The 21623-nt window shown below is 45.8% G+C and overlaps 1 protein-coding gene across 1 annotated transcript in view; it reads right to left on the bottom strand.

Annotated features, from left to right (window-relative positions):
- LRPPRC (leucine rich pentatricopeptide repeat containing) overlaps positions 1-19570 on the bottom strand; it is a 312777-nt gene extending 293207 nt beyond the window's left edge. The window contains 2 exon segments of the mRNA XM_029593332.1: positions 12939-13141; positions 19387-19570. Coding sequence (XP_029449192.1) covers positions 12939-13141; positions 19387-19529 — 346 coding nt within the window. The 5' untranslated portion in view covers positions 19530-19570.
- Positions 19571-21623: the final 2053 nt, after the last annotated feature.

Raw genomic sequence — 21623 nt, forward strand, 5'->3', positions numbered from 1 at the left:
ACCTGGGAAGATCTCAATGTGGGTGTAGGCATCTTGCAAGGTCAAGGGAACAAAGCCAGTCCCCTCTTTGTAAGAGAGGAATCAGGGTGCCCAGGGAGACCATCTTGAACTTTTCTCTTTTGAGAAATCTGTTCAAGGCTTGCAGATCGAGGATGGGGCAGAGGCCTCCTGCTTTCTTTGGAATCAAGAAATAACGGGAGTAAAACCCCCATCCCTGCTGGTCCCGAGGAATGGGCTCCATTGCCCTGACCATTAAAAGGGCTGAGAGCTCCACAAGGAGCAGCTCTGGATGCAAGATGGGACCCCAAAGAGGTCATGGAGGAGAATCTGGTAGAACCTCTACGAGGCTCAGCCTGTTACTGTGACAGATGATGGACAAGACCCATTGGTCCAAAGTCACGAACAGCCACTGGTCCACAAAAAAATGGACGCGGCCCCTGATTGGTGGGCCCTCCGGCTTTGGTTGAAATCCCTGGCTTGTGCTCCCTCGTGGCCAGTTAAAACCCCGTAGCAGGGCTAGCCTGGGTCGGTGGCTGAGGCTTGGGGCCCTGCTGTTGCCGGGACCTGCCCTTAGAACTTGCCTGCTGCAGGTGGGAGCAAGGGGCAGGAGGAAAGTACTTCCTTGGTCTGTAGAAAGGCCTCCTCAGCCCAGGTCTCGAAGACCTCTTGGAAGAGGACAGGGAAGCAGAGACGCCGGCTGACAGATGCAGAAAGGTCTCATGGTGATCCTTCAGCTGTGCGACCGCATCCTTCACCTTGTCACCGAAAAGGTTATCTCTGGTGCAAGGTAAATCTGCTAGTCTTTCCTGAACTTCAGGACGAAGGTCCAAAGCATGGAGCCAAGTGAGATGCCTCGGAGAAATACTGGCAGCCGCAACTCGGCCTGTGGTCTCAAAGATGTCATAAGTAGCCCGCACTTCATGCTTTCCGCACTCAAGGCCCTGCTAAACAATGGACATAAAGACCTCCTGGGGCTGTTGGCCTAGGCCATCCACAACATCCTGGATCTGCTTCCAGAGGTTACAGATGTATTGAGTCATGTACAAAAGGTAGAAGGCGATACGGGCTAGCCTAGAAACACCCTCCTGCCCGTAACATCCCACACCCTGTGCTCTTTTCCAGGGGGAGCTGAGGCATGAGTTTTCAACCTCTTGCCTTCTTTAGCACAGACTCCACCACCACTGACTGGTGGGGAAGGCTGACGCTTCTCAAAACCCGCAGCCTGCTGCACTCGATACACCCCATTGGCCTTCTTGTTCACTGGGGCAACAGAAAGGGGTGTTCCCATAGCCTAAGAAGCAACTCACAAAAGATCTTATGCACAGGAACAGCCACTACCTACTTCAGGGTGTCCACAAACTGGAGGATATCCACCATCATAAGCTGGAAGGGTATGGCCTCTGCCATAGTGCAGACGAACTCCCAAAGGTAGGGTCCTCTGGTGGAGATAGACACCGCTCCTCCGAGGAAGACAGATCCCAGGAAGACCATCGGAATCCACAGACGAGTCAGAGGTATCATCTCCCCAAGGGTCATAAAGGTCCTGATGGTGCAGAGGGCACTGATGGGCCCTCATCCCTAGAGGAGTCCCCAACTGGGACCAGCTCAGATGCCCTACACGTCGGTGCCCGACGGGTCACCGAGGAGGGCAACGAGCCTATCCAACAACAGTTCCAACCTGGGCACCACAGCTGCCAGTATCGGTCCATGCACCGGCATCAGTAAAGGCCCTGGCAGCAGCGCAGGCACCGGCACCGGTGGTGGGAGCTTTGGCTCCCTGTAGCACAAAGTACGTTTCACTGCCAGGTGCACCCGACGTTCAATCTCCGCCTCAAAAGACTCCGCGAAAGGGCAGGCTGAGAGGGGAGAGGCGAGGCCGCTCTACCTCGGGACGCTGAGAAGAGTCTGCACCCGACACCAGAATCGGTGTGGACGGCCTCGAGCCACCTGACGAAAGGGAGGAAGAGGCCTCCTCTCGCCGGGGCCGCTCCAGGAGCAAGGCGGCAAGCACCATGGCCAACCAAAGCCCTGTACTGTGCGAGGGTGGAGACCGATGAAGTTGCTTCTAAGATCTCCAATGGTGCTCGGCCCGGTCTTTCTCTGGCACAGAGGATGACGATCCAGAGGTCAGGGACTTAGAAGAAACCAACACGGGCTGATCTCCGGCGCTGTCCTCACCCGAAGGCCTCGGGAGAGGAACACCGAAGGGACGAGGACGAGCGGTTCCCCTGGGTCCTTGGGCATTGATGGCATCAATGCCGGAGTAAAAGGATTGGACTTCCCCGATCCAAAGACCTTCTCCATCTTGTCCAGCCTGGCATGGTGGCCCTTTGAAGTCCTCTGAGCATACAACACTCAGCCCCAAACATCGTGCAATGCCCCCAGGCACAGGATGAACACTTCATATGGATCCATTAAGGACATAGTCCGGGGGCACTGGGAGCACCGACGAAAGCCTGAGGCCACCATGAGGCACACAGAAGATCGCAAGGACACGAGGACCGGCGGACACCAAAGAGGATGAAAGAGAACAACTCACCGACTGATGGAAAACAACAGAGAACCAGAGAGAGAGACCCAGCACAGGAAAAAAGTGGAAAAAAAAAAACCCCACACACACACACTTGGTGGAACGTTTCCCCGCAAAAAAAAAAAAAAAAAGAGTACAAGCTCCACTACCGTGAGACGGTAGCTCCACGGAGAAGAGCCTGAAGAGAGACCCTGCTGGGCACACTGACAGAGGTTTTCTGTGCCAGGCTCATCTGTTGATGTCGCCCATATCCTGCTTGTCCTAGGAGAATAGCTAGTGCATTTTCAGGGATTATGAGCAAGGTGCAAATTTTAACTGCTGACAAAACTGAAGTCTTCCTACCAACAGATGGTGTAGAAGAAAAGAGTTGCACATGTCCTGGCCACCAGAAGACTGCTCTCTCCTGTTCTGATGGCTCCTCTCACTCCTCTCTGGAGTGAGAGGAGCCATCTTTCCCATTCATATCACCTACTCTCTTCCTTCACACCTTCCTTCCCCTCTGCAAATTAGGATGGAAGAGAGTAAAGTAATGACATCTTGATAGCTGCTGACTGATGTGATCATCAGTTAAAATTGTTAATGAGAAGCTAAAAAAGGTAAAAACACTTTAAATATCTTAGTGCAAGCATTACACAAGATGTTATATCAAAAAAGGAATTAAATGCAAGAACAGCCATCACTCCTGAATAACCAAAGCAGCAAAAGGAAATCTGGAGTAGCCACACTATTACAATTAAACAAAACTGCACGTTATATAGGATGATGTCATTTCAAGAACCCTCTGTGGTGGCAAGACCTGGACAATCATTATGGTACTAGAAAAGAAAATTGAAACTTTTGAAATATGATACTTACTACACACAGAACAAATGAGTCTGTGAAAAATCAAATTGGGCAAGATGTCAGTGAACATGAGTTCTTACTTGAAATCATAAGATCATCAATGCAATGGTTTGGACATGTAACCAGAAGGCCTAGCATCCTTGTTCACATCATCTCACAGGGTACTGAGAATGGAGGAAGAAAAGGATATTACTGGATGCATCCACCAAAGAAAGGATGGCAGATGCATGGCTCCTTCTGGAGGTGGCGATGACAAAGACCATACCAGAATTCAAGAAAACATGAGATAGAAAAGAGAATCGCTGAAGGATAGAAATGGACTATAAAGCTGAGCAAGAGATGTGGATGAGCAGTCTGGATGGGTCATATACTCTTTATTTGCCTCATGTTTCTATGTTTAAAATTATAGAAAGATTGCCAAGCCCGAAAAAAAAAACAGAATAAAGTGGTTGGTAAAGTTGGGCTTGTGGCTCAGTGGCAATGTTGTGCACTGCCATGTGGAGGGGATCCGGGTTTGGTTTCCAGCTGAGGTCTTCCAGTCCTCAGATCAGCCACTGTCGCGAACTGGAGATTTTCCTCCGCCCAGGGGAAGAAAAGAATTGTCTCTTCCATAAGAACATGCCATACTGGGTCAGACCAAGGGTCCATCAAGCCCAGGATCCTGTCTCCAACAGTGGCCAATCCAGGCCATAAGAACCTGGCAGGTGCCCATAAAGTAAGTCTATTCCATGCTACTGCTGCTAGTAATAGCAGTGGCTATTTTCTAAGTCAACTTAATTAATAACAGGTAATGGACTTCTCCTCCACGAAATTATCCAATCCTTTTTTTAAACTCAGCTACACTAACTGCACTAGCCACATCCCCTGGCAACAAATTCCAGAGTTTAATTATGCATTGAGTGAAAAAGAACTTTCTCCAATTAGTTTTAAAAGTGCTACATGCTAACTTCATAGAGTGCCCCCTAGTCCTTCTATTATCTGAAAGAGTAAATAACTGATTCACATTTACCTGATCTAGACCTCTCATGATTTTAAACACCTCTATCATATCCCCCCTCAGCCGTTTCTTCTCCAAGCTGAAAAGTCCTAACCTCTTTAGTCTTTCCTCATAGGGGAGCTATTCCATCCCTTTTATCATTTTGGTCGCCCTTCTCTGTACCTTCTCCATCGCAATTATATCTTTTTTGAGATGCGGCGACCAGAATTGTACACAGTACTCAAGGTGCGGTCTCACCATAGAGCATTACAGAGGCATTATGACATTTTCAGTTTTATTCGCCATTCCATTTCTAATAATTCCCAACATTCTGTTTGCTTTTTTGACTGCCGCAGCACACTGAACCGACGATTTCAATGTGTTATCCACTTTGACGCCCAGATCTCTTTCTTGGGTGGTAGCTCCTAATATAGAACCTAACATTGTGTAACTATAGCATGGGTTATTTTTCCCTATATGCATCACCTTGCACTTATCCACATTAAATTTCATCTGCCATTTGGATGCCCAATTTTCCAGTCTCACAATTATCACAATCTGCTTGTGATTTAACTACCTGAATAATTTTATATCATCTGCAAATTTGATTACCTCTCGTCGTATTTCTTTCCAGATCATTTATAAATATATTGAAAAAGTAAAGGTCCCAATACAGAACCCTGAGGCACTCCACTGCCCACTCCCTTTCACTGAGAAAATTGCCCTTTTAATCCTACTCTGTTTCCTGTCTTTTAGCCAGTTGGTAATCCATGAAAGGACAATCGCCACCTATCCCATGACTTTTTACTTTTCCTAGAAGCCTCTCATGAGGAACTTTGCCAAACACCTTCTGAAAATCCAAATACACTACATCTACCGGTTCTCCTTATTTATTATTAGTGGTTTTTTATATACCGCTCATCATTTGGAACATGTGATCGGTTTACAGTCAAACATCTAAATTCAGCAACAGGCTTTATTAACTCCTTCAAAAAAGTGAAGCAGATTTGTGAGGCAAGACTTGCCTAGGGTAAAGCCGTGCTGACTTTGTCCCATTAAACCATGTCATAAGAACATAAGAAAATGCCATACTGGGTCAGACCAAGGGTCCATCAAGCCCAGCATCCTGTTTCCAACAGTGGCCAATCCAGGCCATAAGAACCTGGCAAGTACCCAAAAACTAAGTCTATTCCATGTTACCATTGCTAATGTTCTGTGATTCTGATGTTTAAAACACTTTCCACTATTTTTCCTGGCACTAAAGTCAGGCTAACTGGTCTGTAGTTTCCCAGATTGTCCCTGGAGCCCTTTTTAAATATTGGGATTACATTAGCTATCCTCCAGTCTTCAGGTACAATGGATGATTTTAATGATAGGTTACAAATTTTTACTAATAGGTCTGAAATTTCATTGTTTAGTTCCTTCAGAACCCTGGTGTGTATACCATCCTGTCCAGGTGATTTACTACTTTTCAGTTTGTCAATCAGGCCTACCACATCTTCTAGGTTCACCGTGATTTGGTTCAGTCCATCTGAATCATTACCTATGAAAACCTTCTCCATTACGGGTACCTCCCCGACATCCTCTTCAGTAAACACCGAAGCAAATAAATTGTTTAATCTTTCCGTGATGGCCATATCTTTTCTAAGTGCCTCTTTAACATCTCGACCCTCTAATGGTCCAACTGACTCCCTCACAGGCTTTGGGTTCTCCTTGTCTGCTGATATCTTCCACTGGTGTTGCATTGTTGGACAGCACTATGACTGTCTTCCCCCTTAAGAAGGGAAAAAAAATGACCAAATGCTAATCTTACTGGCCCAATTTCCAAACTGTTGATAGTCCAAGGGGCCTCCTCCTGAGACCAGAGCCCCTGAGCTACTTGATCTAGACAATGTGATTCCCAAACCAACAGACTTTACAACCATTGTGATCGGTATCCACGAGGATGGTATCGAATTCATGCCCTTCAATAGGTTCTGAAGGATCGTCCACCAGATGACACCACTTCTCACCAACATAGGCAATGGAAGGCAAAACTCAAAATGTTGAGATTGGGGCAGCCATCAATACAGAAGGAAATATAGGAGTGGTCTCTTGAAAACCCAGCATCCGAGTTAATCCAAAGCTTCTGAGGCTCCCAGAGCAGCAAACCTCTGCACTTGTGACTACAAATTTGGCCACTCTTCTACCATAAGAAATACTCAGCCTATCTTGGAATCGAACCAAGCGCCCTGGTATTCAAGAAATGAGTACAAAGAAGATTGCTCTTTGCAAAATTGCTCACCCAGCCCAACACCTATAAAAACTCAGACTACTCTGTTGGATGCTAGAAGGCCTTCATAATAAGATTTAGCCCTCATCAGCCAAGATGATCAGATAAGGATCCTCAGAAAGGCCATCACAAACTACCATCACTTTGGAAAATGCATGTGGAACCATGGCCAGACCAAAAGAGGCACTCTGAATTGAAAATGATCCAGCTGCACAAATAAACTAAGATGCCTTTGATATTCCATCCTAATGGGAAATGTGAAAATAAGATGCCAAAAAGTCCAGGAGTGAAAGAGACTTGCCTTCCTGCACCACTACTAGAACAGAATGAAAATCATCCATCATGAAGTGAGGAATCCAGAGACTGCAGAATTCTTCCTTTAGATCAAGAACATGGCTTTTTATTTTTGGAACTACAAAGTACACGGATCATCTACCACAAGCCTGGCTTCAGCAAAGAACTGGCAACTAGCCTGCAACAGCTGGAGCCTTGAGAGAATATACTGAAATGTCAACCTCTAGTGGTTATGACACATGAAGATACTATGAAAGTATCAGGAACCAGCAAGGTGAGCTCCAGATCGAAAACAAAGCAGATGACACCTGCCAGAGGGACCAAAGAGTAAATCCATCACGGTACATTTTGAAGACCTAGCCAGGTGAGGCTTTGACTTCTGGTCTTTCCCTTTGGCCCTGAAGGAATAAGAAAAACTACTGCTTTCTAAACCAATAACATCTGGAAGCCTGAATTTGACCACAACAACTGTGGCTCTGTAGAAGTACAGACTTCTTTCTTCAGAGAGCTTCTGTGGCTGTGGATGTCCAAAACTCTGAACTAGATGCTCCAACTCTCCTCCAAATAATAGTTTCCCTTTAAAGGGAAGTCTGCCCATCCAAGACTTACACCACGAATCTGCTGCCGTGTCATGGAACCAGAAGTCGTCCAGCCACTATGGATGAAGCCACCAAACTAGAAAAATTTCTGAAGAGATCACAAGGGGCATCAGCTAAAAAACACAGCAGCTGATTCCATCTGCATTGCTTCTTTACTTTCCAGAAGCTGCTGAATCCATGATAGGAGCACCCTTGTTACCAACCTGCTACAAACAGAAATTGAAACAGAAAGGACCACGAAAGTAAACATATGCTTACTATAAGGTCAGCTCTTTCTTCCTATTCCAAGGGCCTATTACAATGAACCACCCCAACTGGGATGTGGTTCTACTAGTGGCCACCATGAACAGTGCCTGCTCGAGGCAAATGAAAAATTCTGGACCACTTCTTGGGAGAGAGGATATAATTTAATAAAATATTTTCACTCCCTTGAAGCTGCTTCCAGGGGAATCTCCTACAGAAAGTACCATCTCCTTTGAAAGAAGAGGAAAGACCTTAGAAGACTTATAAAACCTCTTGATAATGGGGTCCCAGTCATGAGTTCCCTCATCTTTGGAAACAACAAATCACAGCAATGATCGAACAGTGCCCCAATCTCATCCCAATGCAAAAGACAAACAAACAATAGTGTCATCCTCCTTTGCCAAAGGCACCTCTCCCTCCTCCTAGGAAGCATAGCTAGCAGGATTTGGATAATCTTCAGCCTTCTCAAAGAGCATTTCCTCAGTAAAGGAGGAGAGTCTATAAAGAAAAAATTAAAAAAAAAAAAAAAATTTATCAGGGCACTTAATACCTCAACTGAGGCCTGGAGTGAAGTCCTAGATTCACAGGAGATCTCCCCCTCTCACCAGACTTCTGAACTGCACAGACACATGGTTTAGAAATCTAAAAAAAAAGTATTTAAGAGAGTAATACCCTGAGGGAAAGGTGGATTTCCTTTAACTCCCATGGGGCCAACATTGAGAGATCCCCCCAAAAAATCAAAACCTCGCTGCATCTTTCTCACTGAACTGGGAGGCCAGGAAAGAATAAAAAATGGCGGCCAAACCCAGCAATTTTGAGGTCTACCCCTCTGACCATGGGGCGGCTAAGGAGCCTTTCCCCTATCGCTCCCTGTGACAGCCAACAGCAACTAGGAACGAAAAAAATCCCCAGGAACTTCCTCATTTTGGAGACACACAGTGCAAACGAGGTCCATCACACTAGCAGCGCACCTGCAGGCTCTTCACTGGCAGCTGCGCTCCACTTTGCTCAAGAGTAGGCCAAGGCCTACAACCCCCACCCCACACACACAAGCAATGCGGGACAGACAAAACCGGAGGCAGCTGGAAAACAATCTCCTCCAAAATACTTACCTGAAGCAGGCAAGTCATCTCAGCTCTTTACTTTGCTTTTTTTCCCCGCAACTTGCAGGCCTTCAAGTCCAAGAGGGAGCAAATGGGGGGGGGGGGGGGGGGGGGGAGGGTTGGAAGAGACAGCAGAGAAGATCTTCCTCAACTTGCAACAGGACTTTTTCACTCCTAAATTTTGTGGAGTTTTTTTTTAATTTATTTTTTTTTTAATACTTGCCAAATTAAACCCCTCTGTGCTCTACCAAGTCCCCATATGAGACTGGGAGCTCTCACTGCAAGCTCGCTACACTAGGCATACCTAGTGCCTGGCCCTTAACAACTGCCAAGCCCCAAGAAAAAAAGGAGGAGGCAGGCAAGCCTAGTGAAACTTGCTGCACCACTAGTAATTCCTACCATCTGCTGAAGGCAGAGAATTCTGGGTTGTTTCTGTGCTGCACCACCTATAAAAACTGGCTATGGTGTCATCAAGGAAAACTGTGCTCTCTGCCTCCATCTGCTAGTAGGGGGACACAACCAACTTGTCTTGACTGGACTCATGTAGCAAGATAAAATGAAAATACCCTTTTCTTTAAAATTCACAAAGGTCACCAAGGAGACAGACTTCAACATCATGACTTAAAGACACACTACCCTACGAGGCTCAAGAAGTAGTGAGGCCAAATCCCTTCACTAGTAAGCTCAGGTTCCAAGTCAAGGAGACCTCCCACAGCGAAGGACTTGTATGCTTGACTCTCTGGAAGAAAGCATCCCATCTGAGAGAATAGCAAGAGAGCTTCCATGACTGTGTCCCTTGTAGCAAGCCAGAGCAGTCCCTGTCCTCTGTGAGGGATGTGGGTTATATGCCTTCATCCAAATCTCCTCTGATGGAAAGAATGAAAGAATGGATCCTAAAAACGAAATATTGCCTCATCCGAAAACTGATCTCACAGAGGCTCCAAACTATAAGTCGTGGTCCTTTTCCATGCCACCAAGCAGACTGATTTTTATCAACAGTCAAGGTTGTAAAAAAGAATGGAAAGGATCTTATAGGGAAGAATTCTCTGATGGGGGGAAAGGTGCAGAAGCACCCCTAATTGTGCCCGTCAGAACTTGGTCCAGGTAATGTCCAGGCTCCCAGTGGCAACACACACAGGAGACTGGATGTTAGTCATAGTTCATAATAATATAGTAAAGATGGCAGATGAGGACCAAAATGGTCCATCCAGTCTGCTACCAAGAGATCCAAACCTCCTGGCTCCTGCTTTCCTTTTTCAAACAAAGAACAAGTCCGTCTTGGAGCTAATCTGAAATCTACTCGCAATGGTGCTCCACCTGACCCCCCTAGTGGGGTAGGACCACTTCTGCAAGTACCATGAGTGCGTCGGCCATGTGAACTGCTGCTACGTCCTGCAGAGGAACTCTGCCCACAACCAAATCTGACTCACCAGAGTACTCAAAGGCTACGAGATTCCCTCAGCTTCTTCACATCAGCTAATATAACATAGTAGGTGCTGGCAGAAAGACCCAAATGGATGAGCCCGTCTGCCCAGCAAGTTATTTTTCTTTTATTACCTTTTAAGGTAACTGCAGCTCTGTGCAGGTTACCCCAGTAAATACGGATTACCCTTTCTCTTCATCTCTATCCTTTAGCCACTGGGGCCTCTGTGGCCACTAGATCATCTGTGTTTGAAATAGCTTTAATTGAGAAACTTACGTTCACACTGTAACACAAGAGTACCATGTATGATAAAACCTGGAGTAAATATTAGGTGTACGTCGGGCATTGAAATTTATTGCTCAGCTGTTTTTGATGGGTTCCCCTGAGAGCTTTGTAACACCTGACTCATTTGCTCTATGAGGTGTGTTTTGACTTATGTATACATTGCATTCGTTGCTAGTATACCGCAGTTTTGATTGCTTCTTCGTGTTAAATAAAAAATTTCAAAGGAAAAAAAAAAGATGCTATGAGATGCTTCATTTGTGTAGAGGGGAAGAGAGCAATTTCTATAGGCTGTTCCCTCCAGTCCACTATTAGAGAAGGTGGGAGAGAATGGAAGTCGCCTGCTAAAATAACTTAGTAGAGAACTGGAAGTGCAGTGGCTCTGCCATGCCCGAGGTAAAATATGCAGCCTCCATGGAACTTCCTTGTCTGACTATTGGAGAGAAGAATGATGCAAACAGCCTGGAATGCTTGACATTTTTGGTGCAAAGCAGCTTAAAATGGCGGCCGATCTCACCAAAATGGGAGCGCTGACCAGGCCCTGTTCCTTTTGTAGTAGCACTGCTTTCCACTCTAGGGGCCAAGGCTCTATCTGGGGAACACATCTAGTTTTGCTTTTGGCAGAGTGCCAGCCCTACTCTTATTATGCCTGCCTACTCAATTGCCAGGCACAATGCACCAGCTGACATTTTGAATCACCATGACTTACCTGCGGTGTCATGCCTTTTTTTTTTTTTTTTTTTAACAGCCATACAAGAAGCAAGCAAGAGGGAGGGAGAAGGGAAGGTAATCACCTCAAATCCCCCCTGCCCAAGTCCAAATCCAACATAGCACCATAAGAGATCAGTTGGCAGTCTAGGAAAGCAGCCATGCTATAAGCTCAAAAATAGAGAGTGTGTATGGTGTTAGTAACTCCTAACATACCCATCAAGAAAACAAAGTCACCAGAGATCACACAGTGCTTGACCCATCTGCGCGGGAACTTGTACACCAACTGAGTCAGTTCCCACGAAGGAAGGGAGTAGTCGTCCCAACAGGACTGTTGCCTGGAGTGCCCCCAAGACTCTCACTATGCTCTGCCGGGAGCCTAAGTCTAACGCCTTACTGGGAACAGCCTTCTCCTAGCTGCTGTGTCAGGCCACATCTGCACCATCTGCTGGAGACAGAAAAATACCAAACAGCCGACAGCAGCAGGGGAGAAAAGTCAGCTTTTTATTCTGTCTCCTCCTGCTGGTGGGCGGACATAATCCACTCATCTGGACTGGTCTAGCATGGACAATAAGGAAAGGCCCCATTTGCTAAAATGTAAGTTGCATTAAAATTGGCCATTAACGAACATAAACATGCTTTACAGTGGCTGATTTTTATCAACACCTAGTAAATCAACCCTTAAATAATGACTGAAAAGGGATAGGACAGCAACATAACTTTCATGTGTAGCTAGACATGACATTCTGGCATTTCACCTCTACTGCTTTCTACTAAGACATCACATCAACCAATGCACCATCACATCAACATAGCTCCTTGGTAAAGAGATGTAACTAGCTCTTTGCCATCTTTCATACAGGCTATGTTTCTACTGGATGCCTAGCACAACAAGTACCATGTGACAGGGGCCGACCAATGGCTCCGGTAGCCCCTGTGACATAGTAAGGGCAAAGGCTATCGGCGCCATTTTGAATACTGGCAGCCGATGGCCCGAGTGCAGGAGATTGCTCCTGGACCTCTGCTGGACCACCAGGGACTTTTGGCAAGTCTTGGGGGGGGGGGGGGGGGGTTGTAGTTCATTAAATTTAAAGGGTTGAGATGGGGCATGGGGACAAAAAAAGACATTTTATGCCCTCCCCTAATTTGCTCCATAAGACGCAGACGCCCAGGAACAGAGCCGGTTTAGCACACCATTTTTTTTTTTTTTTTTTTATTTTCCCGCTCTGAATCCTAGGTGTGTCTTATGGTCAGGTGCATCTTAGGGAGCTAAAAATACCGTACTTTCTTTATAGCCTAAGGCTTGGTGAATGCCAACAAAACTCTAGCTCCCTCAAGGGAAGGGCTCCAAAACACTGCTATGAACTCCTGCCAGATTTCTGACTGGCTCAGGGTAGCCAAATCACAGTGCCACGCAAAGTGTGGCGAGAACGACTTTGTTAGCAAAGCTACCATTTTGTTTGGGAAGGCAAACTGCTGTAGTTTAGCATTGTACACTTGCAGGACACCCTCTTTGAGCCCATTCAGTATCATAACAGACCAACCTTCTCAAATAAGACAACAAACAGCAATAAAATGCTTCATCAGCGCTTTGCTAAAAGAAAGCAAGCCTGAAAAGAACTGCTCCTGGTTCTAAAACGAAAGCAATAAAAAGAAACCTTTTACCTGTCCTGCAGATGTCATGAAAGATTTTCTGCAGCAGGGTTTTAGTGATGCGGCCAGTCCTTCGGACAGAGCTGTCCAGTTTGTTTAAAGCCCAGTCGAACTGCTGTGCCTGCCTGGTCCGCACGGGAATGCTGGTTTCCTCTTGGCTGCTGCCCTTCTGTTGAGTTGCCACTGCAAGATGCCTCACCTGATTGATGGTCGACCTGCTAAACCAAAGATACAGATCAGCAGGGTGGGTTACTCATGCACAGGCTACAGGACCACGAGTTACACAGTCACCAGCCCAAGAAGATATTCATGCTCAAACTTGTGCTCAACACAAGCCATGCACAGCAACTATAAAAGAGAAGGTTGGACTAGCTTAGCATGAAGACATCCATGTGCTGCAGTCTCTCTCTCTCTCTCTAAGCTGAGAAAGGCAAGACCCAAATTGAGTGCAGCGATGGACACTAGTGTATCAACCGCTGGCGAAGCAGTGCACCACATACAACACTCCTGCACGCAAACTAAAGAGTCTGAGGAGCGAGAGCGCAACAGGTATGCATTCTCACATGTGACAGGACAGAAACGTACTCAGAACAAACATTTGTCTCATTTCCAGGACAGAAACACAAGTGATAACAGCAATACTTATTTCATAATAAAAAAAAACTGTGCATAAAAGCAGGCTTATTAAATCAGCTGAAACGGAATAGAGAGATAGGAAGCGAACAGCCCTTCAGATGCTCCTTTGCTGTTTCCCGGTCTCTCTCTGCTCTCTTTCGTCTCACAGAACATCCAGCCAGTTTATTCTTCTCCTTTAATGCATGTTTCGTAGGCCTTTTCACCCAGAAGCAAATCACTGCATTCAGCACCAGGGAAATGATTTTTCCTCCATGCCAGAATGTGCCTCAATGCCATGCAGGAAGATTTGCTGTGTGATCTCACACATGCTAACATGCCACTGCAAAACCATCACATTCAGAACGGTTACTATTTTCTTTATCTGAAAACTTGTGTGTGTATATATTGCAGAACATTCACAAGCAACAACCTGCCACAGTCTAACATTTCATCTCAGTTCTCCTGGCAAATGAATCTGGCTAACCCATGCCCTGGCTGAGGGAACTGATGGCTTCCTAGGCCACATCTGACCCAGATTTTCCCTGTGCAGGGGGGGGGGGGGGGGGAAGAGGTGTCAAAGGGATTAACGGGGGACTGCTAAAAGCAAGTCACTAGTAACAATTTCAAGATATGTTTTCTACACGATTCTGGTCTGTCTTCACAGTTACAACAAAGTGCAGAACCCACTGTTTTACAAGTCAAGCAGGGCAAGAGAGAAAAGCAGGAAGTCAAGCAAAAAGCAATGAGACTTGAAAAATCCCAAAGGCAGAAGGACCCTGGCATGCTCTCCTTTTCTTTTTTTTTTGGCCCCAGCAGCTTTCTCCTGCACTACTGAGTTTCCAGCTCAATCAAAACCTGACCCAAAACTGGAGTCCTGGTGCCAAGAGCCTTCAGTCGCACCTACCCAGTTTGTCACCCATTTTTATTCCCTCCCTCCATGATCCCAATGACAGCGAGACACGCACACGCACTACACTTCCACTCAGAATCTGCTACAAGTGCATCCTTGTATGAGGACTGGGACTCTTGCCCAGGGTCTGCCGCCACACGGTCCCCAGCCCCCAAGCAGTGCTGCTGGGCCAATTCCAGTACCAATTTTGTCATGTCGCTTTCGCTCGGGGGTGGGAGTTGGTGGGGGGAGACTGCTGTTCCATGAAGCCACCCCAATTTCTGTGAAGAAATGCCACCTTGTTACACTTGGGCCTATCTCCTCCTACCCATCATCCATTCCATGCCACTACAGCCAAAGTCATCAATCTGTGCTCAGTTATAGCCTGGGGTGTATGTATTCACCTGAAAACATAAAAACAATACCTGAATTACATTCCGAAACAGTAGCATAAAATATAAGCATAATAGCTTCGGGTGATACCTTTTAACAGGGCAGTGGCTTTTGGAGAGTAATTTTGTAATAGGCAGTATGTGCCCCATGTTTCATCAATTTCCAAAGTACATTTACATGTACAAATTATCTGGGCAAAACTCCTGGCACACAGCTACACTTATTCAGTCCGATACAGTAAAAGTCGCGGGAGAGCGCCCGCGATTTAGTATTCAAATGAGGGCCCGCGGTAAAAAGAGGCGCTAGGGACGCTAGCACGTCCCTAGCGCCTCTTTTTTGACAGGAGCAGCGGCTGTCAGCGAGTTTGACAGCTGACACTTAATTTTGCAGGCGTCGGTTCTCAAACCCGTTGACAGCCACGGGTTCAGAAACCGGACGCCGGCAAAATTGAGCGTCCGGTTTTCAACCCGCGGGCAGATTTTAATTTTTTTTTTTTTTTATTATTTTTTTACTTTCCCAGTGCCAGCAGAAATTAGCGCCTACCTTTGGGTAGGCGCTAATTTCTGAAAGTAAAATGTGCGGCTTGGTTGCACATTTTACTTACTGAATCGCACGGGAATAACTAATAGCGCCTGCAACATGCATTTGCATGTTGCAGGCGCTATTAGTTTCAGGGGGGCTTGGCCGCGCATTTTAGAGGCGCTATTACCCCTTACTGAATAAGGGGTAAAGCTAGCGCATATTTTGAAGATAAAAATCTATGCGCACAAGTTCCAACTCTGCCCAGACTCCACCCTCTGAACACTTCTCCCCTTGCACACAAAAGTACATGTATACGATTTATTGGTCTTATAGTCTTCTATAGGCTCAGTTCTGTGGGTAAAGCTTACTTTACCCGCAGTATCCCTTAGAAAATGACCCTAAATGTGTTTATGAAGCTTTAGAGAATTCATTTTCATGGGATCTGGACAAAATGATCAAATTAGAACAATTATAAATACACAAGAAACTATACTAAGGATGCCCAGCAAGTTTCTTATGGTAGCAACTACCACTGCATGCAGGTTACCCTATGTTTCTGTTAACCAAGCAGCTGTTAAACCCATAACAAAATTACTGCTAGCTACATTTTTACGGGGCACGAGCATCCTTCTTGATAAATCAGACAATGCTGCTTGAATGTGCGCTGCCTTTGGACTTGGCCATAGAAGCAGGCCTCTGCTATTTTCCCTTATGTCTGCATAGCCATATCCCAGGCCATAAAAGTCAGGACCCAAAGAATAGGCCAATACAGGAAAGGACACCTTGAGAGTCCTGGGGTGGTCTGTAGGGGCTCGGAGATGCCCCGGGGGGGGGGGGGGGGGGGGGGGGGGGGAAAGAATGGTGCCAGGGCTTGAACTGCTCACCCTTTAGATGGTAGGCTGGAGCTCCAGAGAGTTATCAAAGCCAAACAGCAGCAGTGTTTGTTTTCAAAACTGAATAAAGCAATGTGGTTGCTATATTAATTCATACACAGAAATTGTTAAAGTTGTGATGAGCTCTGAAGAGAAAGTATAGGGTGAGGGAGAACTTAAGCATCTCTCCAGCTATTGCATTTCTCTAAATCTGATTGCTCAGGTATGGGTACCTTTGTAGGTTAAGACACTTTTTATGAAGGTCAACAAGAAAGTTGTTAGAAACATGACAGCACAAAAAGACCGTATCCAGTCTGGCCATCTGTCCAATCAATTTAGCATTATAATTCTCATCGCTTCCTTAGACATCCCCTGTAATTATCCCTTTGCTTTCTTGAATTCGGATACTGTTTTTGCCTCTACCACTTCCAGTGGGAGGAAGTGCGTAGAAGAATTTCACCTCTAATATCTTTCCTTTGGTTTTTTTTTGTATCCTAAATGCATTACTCTGCATTTTTTTGGCATCAAATCTTAGCTGCCAGACCTTTGACCATTCCTCGAGCTTTGCTAGATCCCCTCCTCGTGTTTTCCACTCCTTCCTGGCTGTCCATTCTGTTACAGATTTTGGTATCATCGACAAAAAGACAAACCTTTCCCGACAACACTTTTGTTATGCCACTCACGAAAATGTTGAAAAGAACCAGTTCAAGGGCTGATCCCCGAGGCACATCACTAGTAACAACCCACTCCTCGGAGAAAAAACTCTATTACCATTCCCATTCAGCCAGCTGCAGCTTTCTAAACTTCATAGGGCTTCCTAGACATCTGAGGAGGCCTTGAAAGCTCAACCTACAAATATTCCAGTTTTCTCTAGAGCTAATACAGCTACCAGAACTATACTTATGTGTGAAAATTTTACACAGAAGTGAGAGACAATAAGGTCACAAACAAAAGAATTTACAGTGAAAGATAAATGTATAACCAAATCATCTTCCTTCCATCCCTCATCTTGGGCCACTTATGCCCTCAATATATACAAAAACACTGGAATTAGTGCCTGCAAAAGAGACATGACAGAGAGACTGCGCACCCCGACTGCTGCCAGTGTCTACAAAACTGCTTCTACAGCCAAGTCCTAAAGGAAATGAAGAAAGCCTGCATGGGGTAACTTGCTGGTGCGGCAGTTACTGCCCGTAGCAGAAAGCATGGAGATTACTACCCTTAACCAATAAGCCTTGATGCTTTAAATGCAACTGAAGCATTGCTCCCCACCTTCAACTGCAGGGGTTAAGAGGGGAATTGGATTCAGACAACAACCAAGAGGGTCCTGACGTCTACGGTCTGGGGTACTGATAGGCAGACATAAGGGGAAAAGCACAGGACTGCTTCTACGGCAAATTCCATTAGCAAAGCACGTCAAGCAACACTGTGTGAATTTTCAAGAAAGCGCATCACCCACTAAAAAATGTTACTAGCTGAAATTTTTTTTATAGGTAATGTAAGGTTTGGGGATAAATGCACAGAGCGACAGTTACTACCCTTAAGAGAAATATGGGAGTAACCTGCACAGAATGGCAGTTACAACTTTACGCTTGCTGAGCAGACTGGATGGAAAATGTGGTCCTTTTCTGCTATCACTACTATAACACTGGAAACCCCGACTGCTGCCAGTGTTTCTGCTGAGATCAGTGGCTGTTACCGGGAGTCCTCACTGCTGCTGATATAACAGCCAGGAATAGCCAGAACTCACAAAAGACATTGGCAATTTCTCTCCTGAAAGCCTAATTTAGCCAAGTGATACATATACAGGCCGATGCGACATCGGCACGCATTAAACGAGTACTCAAGACTGAGTGTCTGCTCCCTTAACGCGTGCTGATCCACTGCAAAATGCAAATGGGCTGCCGCGGTAAAAAGGAGGCGCTAGGGAAAACTGTGCACCCCTAGCGCCTCCTCGGCAGCGGGCACCCAGGAGAGGTGGTTATCAGCGGGTTAGGGAAACAAACGCTCAGTTCATGATTTTCTGCTTTTCTGTACACTTTTTGGGCTCCTCCAAATTAAACCCTGCTCAGGGCAGGCATTAATTTTGGCAAATAAAAATGTGTGCATTGGACACACATTTTATTTTGGCATGGGGGGAGGGGGGAAGGATAATAGCCTCATCAACATGTGATGAGCGCTATCACCAGTGATTGGACGTATGTTTTGGACACACTAACCCCCATTTTGCATAGGAGGGTTATGGATGCATGTCCAATCACACGTTGAGCTGAGCACTATGGCCAGTGCACGGTACTGCATCGACTTGATAGTGAAAAGTGCTCTCTGCCATTGCTGCCAGTAACTGAAGACCAAGAGAAGGAAAAGAAAAGAAAGATGTGACAAAAACTTTCAAATAGCTCAAGTTCCTAAATAGCATACAGGAAGCAAGTGTGTTTCAGTGGAAAGAAGTTATAGAAAAATGGTCATTACAGGCAGCTCAACTGGAGTGAACTCAGAAGTAACAGGAAATATTGCCTCACAGAAAAGGTGGAAGGAGTTAAGAAAAGACAACAGAATTTGAGAAAACATAGGAAAAGCCAAGGAAGGCAAAAGCAATACAAGAGAAAAAGAACACAGACCAGATAATTATTTTATTTATTTTTATTTAATTCTTTTATATAACAACCTTCATGACATGTGTCATATGAAATCGGTTTATATGGAACTTGGGGGTTAACATTCTTAACAACCATTTAACAATCGATCATTCACAGGAAGCAAAGTTACATTTAACAAGGAGAGCAAAAACTTGGCAATTATGAAGGCAGCTAAAGGCTGCAAGGCCAAAGTATCTTTATCAGTGCTCTAATAAAAGAAGACACGAGCTGCAAAGACAATCAGCGCTCTAGGCAGGGATACCGCAGTAGTCAGTGACATCAATAGCCGCTGACGACAAAAACAGCAGATTAAATGACGTCACAGGAGCTCAGAATGTTTGAATAACATCAAAAGCAGATGCTCCCTGTCGCTACACACACAACTACGATGATGTCATGAGAGTGAGCGTGCAACCGAAAGGCCCCTCCCCAACACACCACAACCCTCTCTTGCCCTTCCTGACGTCACAAGCACCAGCGACATCCTTACTCGCGCGGGCTCTACAAAAGCCGATAGTACGTTTGCTCACCTGCACCCCCATGCTTTTGCTGTTACAGCGGATCTCCAGCGCGGTCTGCCCGTGCCCAGCCGTGTCCCACGCCCCACAGCACTGGCTACCAATAGTGAAGCGGACACCCCGAACCACCGCGCTGACCTCAAGAGCGCAGCCATGCTCACACCGCATCGGCCAGAGAGAGAGAGAGCGAACACAGCGGCAGCATGTGACCCCACAGGGTTCATTCAGGAGCCAACCAATGCGGCACGGCTGGGGGGGGGAGGAACCTATAAACTAGGCTGATGTCGGGCACGGGTAAGGCAAGAACGAAAAATCAGTGGGCTTATTTCACGTTGTCCGTGAATGTAATCAGTGACCGGTACGTTTCAAGAAGATAGAAGTTATTCCATTTATTTTATTTCTCGTGATAATTCTATTCCCCTCCCCGTCCAGATCGAAAAGTGAAACAGTCATCACCATGCTGGCCAAGTTTACTGAGAACCGGAGTTTTGACTTGGGCCGACTAGTATCGTTCCCGAAGAAAATTAGGCGTAGTTTATGAGAAGGTCACGGAGCACTGCCAAAGCATTCCGTGTACGGCTGTAGATAATTCAAGAAGTCGCAATTTGATAGTGGGTTTATTGATTAGATTAGAACATGCTCTGGAAACGTGATCGGAGACTCTCTTATTTAATCTCCGATTTTCTATGAGTGAATTCAATAAACCTCATCTATACAGAGAGAGATTTAAGGGTTTGTCACCGCTAGGCACTGTTGCTGCTGTTGTGCCCCTTGCCCCCCCGCCCCCACCGGTAAGATCAGACAACAGTGAGGGGCAGGTGTAAGGCAGAGTCCCACAGTTTGCTGTGACAGCTCAGGCATACATGTGGCAAAAACTGTAAAAATCTGAAGCACATTTATTTTTTTTATTGGGTGAGGAATAGGGATCTTAATTATTAGCACAGGAAGACGATCTCAAGGATGGGCAGGAGAGGATAAGAGGACCAGGGATGGGGAAAGGAAAAGGAGGAGGACTAGCAATGGAGTGAGGAGAAGATGAATGAACTGGGGATAAAAGGGAGGAGTATGAGAAGGAAAGAGGGCTGAGAATGGGGGAGGAGTATAAGAAGGAAAGGGGATGGGGAAGAGAGAGAAAGGACTGAGGATGAGAGATGGGGAAAACCATGGACAGGAGAACATAATCAGGAATCTGGGATAGGAGAAAAAGAGGGAGAGGGAGGTTTGGGGATTGAAAAAGGAGGAATGTCTAGGCTACAGCTTCTGCATCGGGCCCCAGCCTATGCCCCAGCATCATGCTCACATGTAGGCCGAGACCCGTGCTTTGGGCCTTGGCCTATTCCATAGGTGAAGCCCTGGCTTCAGCCCTGGGCCTAGGCCCAATGGATCAATTTTTTTGTTTTCAAAACAAAATGTGAAAAGCAACAAAAGTTGGTCAGATTTTCAATTGTTTCACTTTGAGAACAAAATGAAACAAAATAGGAAATTTTGTCTAATTTCCTATTTCTTTTCTCCCAAATGCCCATCCCTATATTGTGCACCAAAGGATTCTGGGAATTGCTGGGGAGCAGGAACAGAAAAGCTTGTTTCCATATCCTGTGATATCCTGCTCAAAAATTGAGATGATGTTAGGTGAGAAATCAATTTTCTCATCCATTTTTCTTTTAAATAAAATAAACAGAGCTGATGAGAAAGCTTCCCTAGCCTGCTCTGGACACCGTTCCTCAATATCCATCAAAATCTGCATTCTGGCTCACTATGTCCTGCCTTAACTTGAGTAGGCTTATCAACACCTTGTCAGAGGCAAATTTGGTGGCCCTCTCAATCGACTATGGCAACCAGGTTAGTGAATAAGGATAAAGAAAAGACCTACCTGAGTGAACTGAATATCATAGACTCTGCCTCAGTGGCAAGTTCTGGCTTAGAAATAAAGGTGGATAAAATCTTCCAGAAATCAGAGGAGGTAAACAACATGCTGGCAACATATGGTTGGATAATGACTGAGCCAGAACAAAGTGTGTCTGACTTATAAGACAACATGCCCACGAATACTGCCAGTGTTACTGAGTTGCAGGAGCGAGTATTGCAGCTGGAGAAGAAAGCCAAAGACCTGCCAGACTAAACACTGAAGGTCCTACCAACTTTCTTCTCTCCCTACCTCTCTCTGTCTCCCCTGTCTCTTCTGTTTTTTCTCTTCTTCTTTCTTTTTTTTTTTCCCTTACAGGTGCTGGTTCATGTCGCCCTGAGGACCC

Source organism: Rhinatrema bivittatum, chromosome 3, assembly GCF_901001135.1.
Source record: "Rhinatrema bivittatum chromosome 3, aRhiBiv1.1, whole genome shotgun sequence".
NCBI classification, from domain to species: Eukaryota; Metazoa; Chordata; class Amphibia; order Gymnophiona; family Rhinatrematidae; genus Rhinatrema; species Rhinatrema bivittatum.